The sequence below is a fragment of the Oncorhynchus keta genome, chromosome 35, assembly GCF_023373465.1.
Source record: "Oncorhynchus keta strain PuntledgeMale-10-30-2019 chromosome 35, Oket_V2, whole genome shotgun sequence".
Lineage (NCBI taxonomy): Eukaryota > Metazoa > Chordata > Actinopteri > Salmoniformes > Salmonidae > Oncorhynchus > Oncorhynchus keta.
The window spans coordinates 11,059,066-11,072,802 of NC_068455.1; the positions used below are offsets into that span (position 1 = coordinate 11,059,066).

The 13,737-nt window shown below is 44.5% G+C and overlaps 1 protein-coding gene across 1 annotated transcript in view; it reads left to right on the top strand.

Moving 5' to 3' along the window:
* Positions 1-825: 825 nt before the first annotated feature.
* LOC118379038 (thyrotropin receptor-like) overlaps positions 826-13,737 on the top strand; it is a 38,601-nt gene continuing 25,689 nt past the window's right edge. Inside the window, exons 1-5 of the mRNA XM_052496504.1 lie at positions 826-1,224; positions 1,875-1,946; positions 2,186-2,260; positions 4,660-4,734; positions 6,678-6,752. Of these exons, the coding sequence (XP_052352464.1) occupies positions 974-1,224; positions 1,875-1,946; positions 2,186-2,260; positions 4,660-4,734; positions 6,678-6,752 (548 nt within the window). The 5' untranslated portion in view covers positions 826-973. The remainder of the gene's footprint in view (positions 1,225-1,874; positions 1,947-2,185; positions 2,261-4,659; positions 4,735-6,677; positions 6,753-13,737) is intronic.

Below are 13,737 nucleotides of genomic sequence, written 5' to 3' on the forward strand. Positions count from 1 at the left end.
GAGTGATGAAGAGAGATATATTGTCTCTAGAAACATCATTGAAACCAGGAGATGTCATTGCATGTGTGGGTGGTGGAACTAATAGGTTGGATAAGGTATAGTGAGCAGGACTAGAGGCTCTACAGTGAAATAAGCCAATAAACACTAATCATTTAGTATGACTCAATTGTATAATATCTGTCGGCCTACACAGGGCTCAATTCCTGTCTGCCATTAGGCTACAATGATTTGTTGCGCAATTACGAAAAACGTTGTCATCATATTCTAGTTATAGCTGATAGTTGATATTTTCGATATAGATTTTTATTCATTCTTGCACACAGTTTACATAAACTGAAGAAATTCAGAGTTTACATCAATCAAACATCGCATAGAAAATAGCACGAGAAAATACTTAGATTACATAACACATGGCAAACATATAGTACAGAAAAATACATAACAGGCTCCAGCTTACTCTTTAGCCTTTATTCTGGAATAATTGTCAGCATTGGGCAGCTCTTGTAACGACACAGGTACATTTCCGTTTGTATCGAGTGCCCTTCGTGGGAAACGTGTGTGACGTCTGCGGCCGTTATTTTGTACAATGCATCGCCATCGGGAAACGGGCCATGGAAGGTTCGTATGAATCTACAAATCTCCTGGCCCAAGATCCTACAATCTGTCCAATATGAAAATATTATTGGAACTGTATATTTCCAATAAATAACCTACAGTACAAAGCATTAATTTAAACATCCTGAAAAGTCCGAATGCAATGTAACAGGCTATATAGCCTCTAAAAGTAACTCCCCACCCCATGCCGTGTGATTCAGCCACGTTCAACGCACGCAAGTTTCAGATGAACGGAACGCCCCCGTACCGCATCTCTATCAATTTTGACATCGACTTAACTTGGGAGTACATGTCTACATGAGATGCTATACGGGCGAATACAACTGTAATATACCTTGACATTGGAAATTAAACTTTAATGTGCCGAATATGCGTTCATAGGCTTCACGCAATACCAAATAATGAGCGAGGATATCATTCAGTAATCTATCTGAAAATGAATCTAATTATTCGTATGTTTATACTTTTCATCGCTTCACCGGTCGATTCAACTGATAACATCGACGTTTGCCCAACTTTTTGCGACTGCAGCAAATGGGACAGTACGAAAACAGTGTCATGCTTCGAAATTGACGTCCTACCTGCATTCCATCCCAGCACTAAAGAGCTGTAAGTACTCTCGTTTCCGTATCTTTCTACTGTTTCTTTTTACCGGCCCTGTCAGTCAGTCGAAGTGATGCTGATGTAAAGGAAGAACTCAGCAAAAGAGAAGTTCACTTAATTGACATACGACGAATAATACCTAGTAGTGGGGTTCAGTTTTAAGCTACAGTCTGGGATTCAACAAATCTGTTGGTGATGTGAATTCTTTATATTTACCTATTGATTCTTACCTCATGGGTTTAACACAGCTGTCTGTTTTTATCATTACCCAACATACAAAGAAGGTATTCTCATCTTGTAAATGTGTATAATCTAATAATAATAATAATAATAATCAGCTTCTATTGGATACTATGTCTACAGAACAATCCCTCTCTCTTTCTGCAGATCTACACTGACCATCACCCCATAGCCCCCAAATATGTTTCTATTAACTATATAATGTCTATGGATGTAACAGGTCAGGCAATAGTTACTTTGTATTTGCAGATAACTAAATTACAAACAAAAAAAGCTAATGCGGTATAATAATGTGTTGCATGGATATTATAGAGATGTGAAAACTAGAATGGGTACCATTACACGAACAACACAAATGAAATGAAAAGCACCGTAAAAAAGAAATGCAACGGATTATCTATGTATTATCACAACAGGTGGCTTGTGGAGACAAGACTGACCTCCATATCTCAGGATGCCTTCGCCAACTTGATCAACATCTCTCACATGTAGGTTTTTGTTTGTACCATATGCTACTATGTTACATCTGTAGTGGTAAAAGTATAATATCGTAGAACTGAACAGCCCGTCATTGATGATCTCACTTCCATACACTTCCATAGGGCCTACAGGGGAACAGCCTGGGATGTAGATGTAGCTCAGGACTGTACACAATGTATTTCTGTATACCCAATCTGTTCTTGCAGTGAAAAAGTTAAACATTTCCATTCTATATTTTCCCAATCAGTTACATATCAGATGATGAAAGTCTGAGGAGTCTGGAGAGACATTCTTTTCACAAGCTGCCAAAGGCTATCCACATGTAAGTACTAGAGGGTAGGCGGCCCCGCCACAGTCCCTCTTTTTCCATCGGAAACCCTTTTCTCTCTTATCTCATATATCTATCTACCTCAGCTCAGGGTTGCAGCGCATACAGAGCCTCCAATCTACCATTAAGAGTTTGCGTTTTAACCCAACGGTATGTGGTTTGGAATTGGAGGCTGTTTTAGACCAACCATGTGGTTTGGAATTGGAGGCTGTTTTAGACCAACCATGTGGTTTGGAATTGGAGGCTGTTTTAGACCAACCATGTGGTTTGGAATTGGAGGCTGTTTTAGACCAACCATGTGGTTTGGAATTGGAGGCTGTTTTAGACCAACCATGTGGTTTGGAATTGGAACAGGAGGTGCCTGAATCTTTATTTAGCCTAAAAGGTTTAGAGAAATATCAATTACATGACCAAACGAGAGACTGAATAAAAATATTGGAAAATAACATGCATTTACATGAATTCTCAACGGCTGGCACAGAGGCAGGGCCCGGATTACCGACCGGACCACATGCCCCGCGGCCCCAGGTGACGTCCACTGATTTTATTATACTGTTTGAGTCACTCAGACAACATAAGAAGAAGACATAAGCCATGTCGAAATGTGTAAATCTACAGGAAATACGAGCACATTTTTCTCTCAAAGGCAAAATGTGTAGAATTGCTAGAATTAGTTTAGTTTTAAAACAGCAAAAATGTATTTCTACCACAAAGAGTACGGGGCCCCAGATTTGCTTAGTCCGGCCCTGCACAGATGCTGTTGTTGTTGTGGTTGCAGTCTCCCAAACAGCCACGGTAGACATGCACAGACTCTGGGTTGTGGCTTAAGGAAAGGGAAAGGGGATACCTACTCAGTTGCACAACTGACTACATTCGGCTGAAATGTGTCTTCTCAAGAGGCAATATTCAGCTGCTATATCCTTTTTGACTTATAAGATAATGATATGTACCCTTTGATTCTTAATGAATATAACTTAAAATGTCTCATGAGCTTAGTTCAGCTGTTGTACCCCATCAGATCCCAAAATATAAGCTTGATTTACTCAAATGTTTGTAAACATAGTAAATGTAAACAAATACTATATAGCCTCAAAACATAGTTAAATCTATACTTTGGATATCATGGATCCCTGTATCCGTAGCTCTGTCTATGAATTTGAGAGTGCTTACATGTCTCCAGCCCCGTCCCTCAGCTTTTTACCAAAACAGGGGCGAGGATTACTGATCCAACCCTATCTTTTCTCTTCCTGGGTGATTATGATTGCATTCCAGTATGGTAGAAATGTGTTTGGCACTGGCAACATGGCAACATGGGAATATGGGAACATGGAACATGGTAACATAGAACATGGTAACATGGTAACAAGGTAACATGGTAACATAGAACATGGTAACATAGAACATGTTAACATGAAACATGGTAACATAGAACATAGAACATGGTAACATGGTATTATAGAACATATAACATGGTATTATAGAACATATAACATGGTATTATAGAACATGGTAACATGAAACATGGTAACATAGAACATAGAACATGGTAACATGGTATTATAGAACATATAACATGGTATTATAGAACATGGTATTATGTAACATGGTAACATGGTATTATAGAACATGGTAACATGGTATTATAGAACATGGTATTATGTAACATGGTAACATGGTATTATAGAACATGGTAACATGGTATTATAGAACATGGTAACATGGTATTATAGAACATGGTATTATGTAACATGGTAACATGGTATTATAGAACATATAACATGGTATTATAGAACATGGTAACATGGTATTATAGAACATGGTAACATGGTATTATAGAACATGGTATTATAGAACATATAACATGGTATTATAGAACATGGTAACATGGCATTATAGAACATGGTATTATAGAACATGGTATTATAAAACATGGTAACATGGTATTATAGAACATGGTATTATAGAACATGGTAACATGGTATTATAGAACATGGTAACATGGTAACATAGAACATGGTAACATGGTATTATAGAACATGGTAACATGGTATTATAGAACATGGTAACATGGTAACATAGAACATGATAACATGGTATTATAGAACATGGTAACATGGTATTATAGAACATGGTAACATGGTATTATAGAACATGGTAACATGGTAACATAGAACATGATAACATGGTATTATAGAACATGGTAACATGGTATTATAGAACATGGTAACATGGTATTATAGAACATGGTAACATTATGGACATTTTGGACTGTGTGCTGTGGTGTTGGTTGTTTTTCAAGTGTGTGCGGATTACATTAATTTACTGTGTGTGTCTGTGTGTCTGTGTGTGTGTTTGTGTGTCTGTGTGTGTGTTTGTGTTTATGTGTGTCACAGAGAGATAAGGGGTATCAGAAGCCTGTCTTACATTGACCCAGAGGCATTCAAGGACCTAACAAACTTAAAGTACCTGTAAGTGGGGGAAATTATTTCATTTCATTTATTTACCCTTATTTTACCAGGTAAGTTGACTAAAAACCTATTTTGATGCAACAATTACCTGTCAAGCCAGCTTCAGACCTTATTCACACATTTTTTAAATATATTTATGTTCATCATTTTTAATGGGGTAAGAATGCTCCCATGCATAAACCCTGCAGATCAAAAACCGCTTCACACGATTCATATTTGTATTTGGATACTCAGAAAAAAAAATTCTAGCCATGATGTGATGGTTTTTAAAAAGACCCAACCGTTTATCAGCTACCCACAAATAATGTACAACTCAGGTGCTACCATATTAGTCAAGTAAAACCTCAGGTGCTACCATATTAGTCAAGTAAAACCTCAGGTGCTACCATGTTAGTCAAGTAAAACCTCAGGTGCTACCATATTAGTCAAGTAAAACCTCAGGTGCTACCATATTAGTCAAGTAAAACCTCAGGTGCTACCATATTAGTCAAGTAAAACCTCAGGTGCTACCATATTAGTCAAGTAAAACCTCAGGTGCTACCATATTAGTCAAGTAAAACCTCAGGTGCTACCATATTAGTCAAGTAAAACCTCAGGTGCTACCATATTAGTCAAGTAAAACCTCAGGTGCTACCATATTAGTCAAGTAAAACCTCAGGTGCTACCATATTAGTCAAGTAAAACCTCAGGTGCTACCATATTAGTCAAGTAAAACCTCAGGTGCTACCATATTAGTCAAGTAAAACCTCAGGTGCTACCATATTAGTCAAGTAAAACCTCAGGTGCTACCATGTTAGTCACGTAAAACCTCAGGTGCTACCATATTAGTCAAGTAAAACCTCAGGTGCTACCATATTAGTCAAGTAAAACCTCAGGTGCTACCATATTAGTCAAGTAAAACCTCAGGTGCTACCAAATTAGTCAAGTAAAACCTCAGGTGCTACCAAATTAGTCAAGTAAAACCTCAGGTGCTACCATATTAGTCAAGTAAAACCTTCCACACGTGTTCAAGAAAAGGAAGAAGCAGAGAACTGTGAAATGGCTACAAGAAACAATGGTCCAGTCACTTAATGAGTATGTCTCCCAGGAGCCCTTTCATCAATGAAGTGTTGTCTTGTTCATGTTGGTATTCTCCTGTCCTTTTACAGGAAGATGCATTAGATTCGGGCTTCACTTTGACTACCTAATTTATAATAATTTAATTTAATCATTTATCAGAACCCTTTTATCCAGAGCAACTTACATTGATGTGTGCACCATGCTCCATGCTCTACCAAATGAGCTACCTGGTCCCATACAGTGGGGCAAAAAAGTTTTTAGTCAGTCACCAATTGTGCACCAATTGTGCAAGTTCTCCCACTTAAAAAGATGAGAGATACTTTTTTGCCCCACTGTATGTGTTGTGTTTGTGTTTCTCATCAGAATGTGTGTGTGTAAGCGTAAGCATGTGTGAAAGTATGGGTAGAGACCAGTGTGTGTGCAGAGTCAGTGCAAGAGAGTTTGTTTAAAAAACAAGTTGTTTCGCAGTCTTATCGCTTCTTTTTCTTTTTTCTTTTTTTTTAGTACATAATGTAGAAAAACACTTTTTTTTATCAATGAGAAACTGGGTATACGGTACTGGAGATAATGAATGTGAAGTTATTAGCTTGAGCTTGCATGCCCAGTTAGGTGGAATTTAGCCAATCACAGACGTTGATCAATTAGCTCAGTTGGTAAGTCATTAGCAGAGTTAAGTGTGCATGGTGCTCGTTTGTAAATAAACCCTGCCGTGTCATTCCAAGACGTTGGTCATACCTGCAGGGTTGACTCACAGAACACTAGATAAAACCCTAGAATGGAAATTGTCATACAGTCGACTACACCACGACCATCTGGGTTAATATTGTATCTCTATGGGTAGCCTAGCCCTGATGGAGACTGATACTGTATTTGTTCCACTGCAGGGGTATCTTCAACACCGGCCTGCCCTCCTTCCCTGCTCTGGGACAGATCCGTTCCAGCCAGGACGACTTCATCTTGTAAGTGTGTCCGCTTGTTGGTCCTCCTGGCTGGGCTTTTCTATTATATCGCCCCCACACCACCACCCCAATTATCATCACCACCACCATGACCACTACCAGCACCACCACCATCACCACAAATACCAGCACCACCACCAATACCACCACCACCATCATCACCATCAATACCATCACCACCATCACCACCACCCCCATCATCACCTCTCCCATAATTTCCAACATCACAACCACCACCATCATCACCACCAATACCAACACCACCACCATCACCACCACCCTCATCACCACCATCATAAACACCACCATCATCACCACTCCCATAATTTCCACCACCACCACCACCACCACCATCATCAACACCGACACCATCATCACCACCAATACCATCACCACCACCATCATCACCACCACCACCATCATCACCACCAATACCATCATCACCACCACCATCATCACCACCAATACCATCATCACCACAATCACCACCACCACCATCACCACCACCAATACCATCATCAATACCATCACCACCATCACAACCACTACCACCATCACCACCAATACCATATTCACCACCATCATCACCACCCCCATCATCACCACTCCCATAATTTCCATCATCACCACCACCGTCATCATCAGCAGCACCACCCCATCATCACCACTCCCATCATTATCCGCATCACAACCACCACCCACACCATCATCACCACCCCCACCACCAATATCACCACCATCACCACAATCATCACCACCAATACCATCACCACCACCCCCATCATCACCATCAAAACCAATACCATCATCATCATCACCACCACCATCATCACCACCATCACCATCATCACCACCATCACAACCACTACCATCATCACCACCAATACCACCATCATCACCACCATCATCACCACCATCTTCACCACCATCATCACAACCCCCATCATCACCACTCCCATAATTTCCACCACCACCGTCATCATCACCACCAATACAATCATCACCACCATCACAACCACTCCATCATCACCACCAATACAATCATCACCACCATCATCCCCACCATCTTCACCACCATCAGCACAACCCCCATCATCACCACTCCCATCATTATCCCCATCACAACCACCACCATCATCACCACCCCCACCACCAACATCACCATCATCACCACCATCATCACCACCAATACCATCATCACAACCACCACCATCATCTCCACCATCACCACCACCACCATCATCTCCACCACCATCACCACCACCATCACAACAACCATAACCACCATCATCATCACCAATACCATCACCACCATCATCACCACCCCCATCATCACCACTCCCATAATTTCCACCATCACAACCACCACCATCATCTCCACCATCACCACCATCACAACAACCATCACCACCATCATCACCACATATACCATCAACACCACCATCACCACCACCATCACCACCATCATCACCACCCCCATCATTTCCACCATCACAACCACAACCACCACCACCATTATAAAAATACCATCGCCATCACCACCATCACCACCATCAACACCATCACCACCACCAATACCATCACCACCACCATCACCACTATGACAACCACTATCACCATCATCACCAACACCACCATCAACACCACCATCACTACCAATAACAACACCACCACCATCACCACCACCATCATAAACACCACCATCATCACCACTCCCATAATTTCCACCACCACCACCACCACCATCATCACCACCAATACCATCATCACCACCATCATCAACACCACCACCATCATCACCACCAATACCATCATCACCACCATCACCACCACCACCATCACCACCACCAATACCATCACCAATACCATCACCACCATCACAACCACTACCACCATCACCACCATCATCACTCACTACCAATATCATCATCACCACCCTCATCTCCACCCTCATCATCACAACTCCCACCATTTCCACCATCACAACCACCATCACCACCAAAACCGACACCATCACCACTACCGTAATCACCACCAATACCATCCTCACAACCCCCATCATCACCACTCCCATAATTTCCACCATCACCACCACCGTCATCATCACCAACACCACCACCATCATTACCACCAATACCATCATCACCACCATCATCACCACCCCCATCATCACCACTCCCATAATTTCCACCATCACCACCACCGTCATCATCACCAACACCACCACCATCATCACCACCAATACCATCACCACCACCATCATTACCACCACCACCATCATCAGCAGCACCACCCCATCATCACCACTCCCATCATTATCCCCATCACAACCACCACCCACACCATCATCACCACCCCCACCACCAATATCACCACCATCACCACAATCATCATCACCACCAATACCATCACCACCACCCCATCATCACCATCAAAACCAATACCATCATCATCATCACCACCACCATCATCACCACCATCACAACCACTACCATCATCACCACCAATAGCACCATCATCACCACCATCATTACCATCATCTTCACCACCATCATCACAACCCCCATCATCACCACTCCCATAATTTCCACCACCACCACCACCACCATCATCACCACCAATACCATCATCACCACCATCACCACCACCACCACCAATCCATCACCAATACCATCACCACCATCACAACCACTACCACCATCACCACCATCATCACTCACTACCAATATCATCATCACCACCCTCATCTCCACCCTCATCATCACAACTCCCACCATTTCCACCATCACAACCACCATCACCACCAAAACCGACACCATCACCACTACCGTAATCACCACCAATACCATCCTCACAACCCCCATCATCACCACTCCCATAATTTCCACCATCACCACCACCGTCATCATCACCAACACCACCACCATCATCACCACCAATACCATCACCACCACCATCATTACCACCACCACCATCATCAGCAGCACCACCCCATCATCACCACTCCCATCATTATCCCCATCACAACCACCACCCACACCATCATCACCACCCCCACCACCAATATCACCACCATCACCACAATCATCACCACCAATACCATCACCACCACCCCCATCATCACCATCAAAACCAATACCATCATCATCACCACCACCCCCATCATCACCATCAAAACCAATACCATCATCATCATCACCACCACCATCATCACCACCATCACAACCACTACCATCATCACCACCAATACCACCATCATCACCACCATCATTACCACCATCTTCACCACCATCATCACCACCACCATCATAAACACCACCATCATCACCACTCCCATAATTTCCACCACCACCACCACCACCACCATCATCACCACCAATACCATCATCACCACCATCATCAACACCACCACCACAACCACCACCATCATCACCACCATCATCACCACCACCACCATCATCACCACCACCATCATCACCACCAATACCATCATCACCACCACCACCATCACCACCACCAATACCATCACCAATACCATCACCACCATCACAACCACTATCACCATCACCACCATCATCACTCACTACCAATATCATCATCACCACCCTCATCTCCACCCTCATCATCACAACTCCCACCATTTCCACCATCACAACCACCATCACCACCAAAACCGACACCATCACCACTACCGTAATCACCACCAATACCATCCTCACAACCCCCATCATCACCACTCCCATAATTTCCACCATCACCACCACCGTCATCATCACCAACACCACCACCATCATTACCACCAATACCATCATCACCACCATCATCACCACCCCCATCATCACCACTCCCATAATTTCCACCATCACCACCACCGTCATCATCACCAACACCACCACCATCATCACCACCAATACCATCACCACCACCATCATTACCACCACCACCATCATCAGCAGCACCACCCCATCATCACCACTCCCATCATTATCCCCATCACAACCACCACCCACACCATCATCACCACCCCCACCACCAATATCACCACCATCACCACAATCATCACCACCAATACCATCACCACCACCCCCATCATCACCATCAAAACCAATACCATCATCATCATCACCACCACCATCATCACCACCATCACAACCACTACCATCATCACCACCAATAGCACCATCATCACCACCATCATTACCACCATCTTCACCACCATCATCACAACCCCCATCATCACCACTCCCATAATTTCCACCACCACCACCACCACCATCATCACCACCAATTTCCCCACCATCATCACCACCATCACCACCACCACCACCAATACCATCACCAATCCATCACCACCATCACAACCACCCACCATCACCACCACGATCATCACTCACTACCAATATCATCATCACCACCCTCATCTCCACCCTCATCATCACAACTCCCACCATTTCCACCATCACAACCACCATCACCACCAAAACCGACACCATCACCACTACCGTAATCACCACCAATACCATCCTCACAACCCCCATCATCACCACTCCCATAATTTCCACCATCACCACCACCGTCATCATCACCAACACCACCACCATCATCACCACCAATACCATCACCACCACCATCATTACCACCACCACCATCATCAGCAGCACCACCCCATCATCACCACTCCCATCATTATCCCCATCACAACCACCACCCACACCATCATCACCACCCCCACCACCAATATCACCACCATCACCACAATCATCACCACCAATACCATCACCACCACCCCCATCATCACCATCAAAACCAATACCATCATCATCATCACCACCACCATCATCACCACCATCACAACCACTACCATCATCACCACCAATAGCACCATCATCACCACCATCATTACCACCATCTTCACCACCATCATCACAACCCCCATCATCACCACTCCCATAATTTCCACCACCACCGTCATCATCACCATCACAACCACCACCATCATCATCACCACCAATACAATCATCACCACCATCTTCACCACCATCAGCACAACCCCCATCATCACCACTCCCATCATTATCCCCATCACAACCACCACCATCATCACCACCCCCACCACCAACATCACCATCATCACCACCATCATCACCACCAATACCATCATCACAACCACCAGCATCGTCACCACCATCACCACCGTCATGACCACCAATACCATCATCACAACCACCAGCATCGTCATCACCACCAATACCAACACCACCACCATCATCGCCACCAATACCATCATCACAACCCCCATCATCACCACTCCCATAATTTCCACCACCACCACTACCGTCATCATCACCACCACCACCAATACCATCACCACTCCCATCATTATCCCCATCACAACCACCACCAGCACCATCATCACCATCATCACTACCATCATCACCACCCCCACCACCACCATCCTCACCACAACCACCATCACCACCATCACCACCACCAATACCATCACAACAACCACCATCATCACCACCATCATCACCACCAATACCATCACCATCACCATCACCATCACCACCACCACCATCAATACCATCACCAGCACCATCACCACCATCAACACCCCTATCATTTCCACCATCACACCCACCATCACCAGCACCACCATCAAAACCACCATCATCACCACCAGTACCATCACCACCACCATCACCACCACGATCATCACTCACTACCAATATCATCACCACCACCACCACCATCACCACCAGCACCACCATCATCACCACCCCATCATCACCACTCACATCATTATCCCCATCACAACCACCACCAGCACCATCATCACCACCCCCACGACCAACATCACCATCATCACCACCACCACCACCATCCTCATCACCACCAATACCATCACCACCACCATCATCACCACCACCACGATCATCAGCAGCACCATCACCACCACCATCACCACCATCATCACCGCCCCATCATTAACCCCATCACAACCACCACCAGCACCATCATCACCATCCCCACCACCAACATCACCATTACCACCACCACCACCACCATCATCACAACCCCCATCATCACCACTCCCATAATTTCCACCACCACCGTCATCATCACCATCACAACCACCACCATCATCATCACCACCAATACAATCATCACCACCATCATCCCCACCATCTTCACCACCATCAGCACAACCCCCATCATCACCACTCCCATCATTATCCCCATCACAACCACCACCATCATCACCACCCCCACCACCAACATCACCATCATCACCACCAATACCATCATCACAACCACCAGCATCGTCACCACCATCACCACCGTCATGACCACCAATACCATCATCACAACCACCAGCATCGTCATCACCACCAATACCAACACCACCACCATCACCACCACCATCATCGCCACCAATACCATCATCACCACCATCATCTCAACCCCCATCATCACCACTCCCATAATTTCCACCACCACCACTACCGTCATCATCACCACCACCACCAATACCATCACCACTCCCATCATTATCCCCATCACAACCACCACCAGCACCATCATCACCATCATCACTACCATCATCACCACCCCCACCACCACCATCCTCACCACAACCACCATCACCACCATCATCACCACCAATACCATCACAACAACCACCATCATCACCACCATCATCACCACCAATACCATCATCATCACCACCACCACCATCACCATCACCACCACCACCATCAATACCATCACCAGCACCATCACCACCATCAACACCCCTATCATTTCCACCATCACACCCACCATCACCAGCACCACCATCAAAACCACCATCATCACCACCAGTACCATCACCACCACCATCACCACCACGATCATCATTACCACCAATACCATCACCACCACCACCACCATCCTCACCACCACCACCATCACCACCAAAATCCTCACCACCACCACCATCACC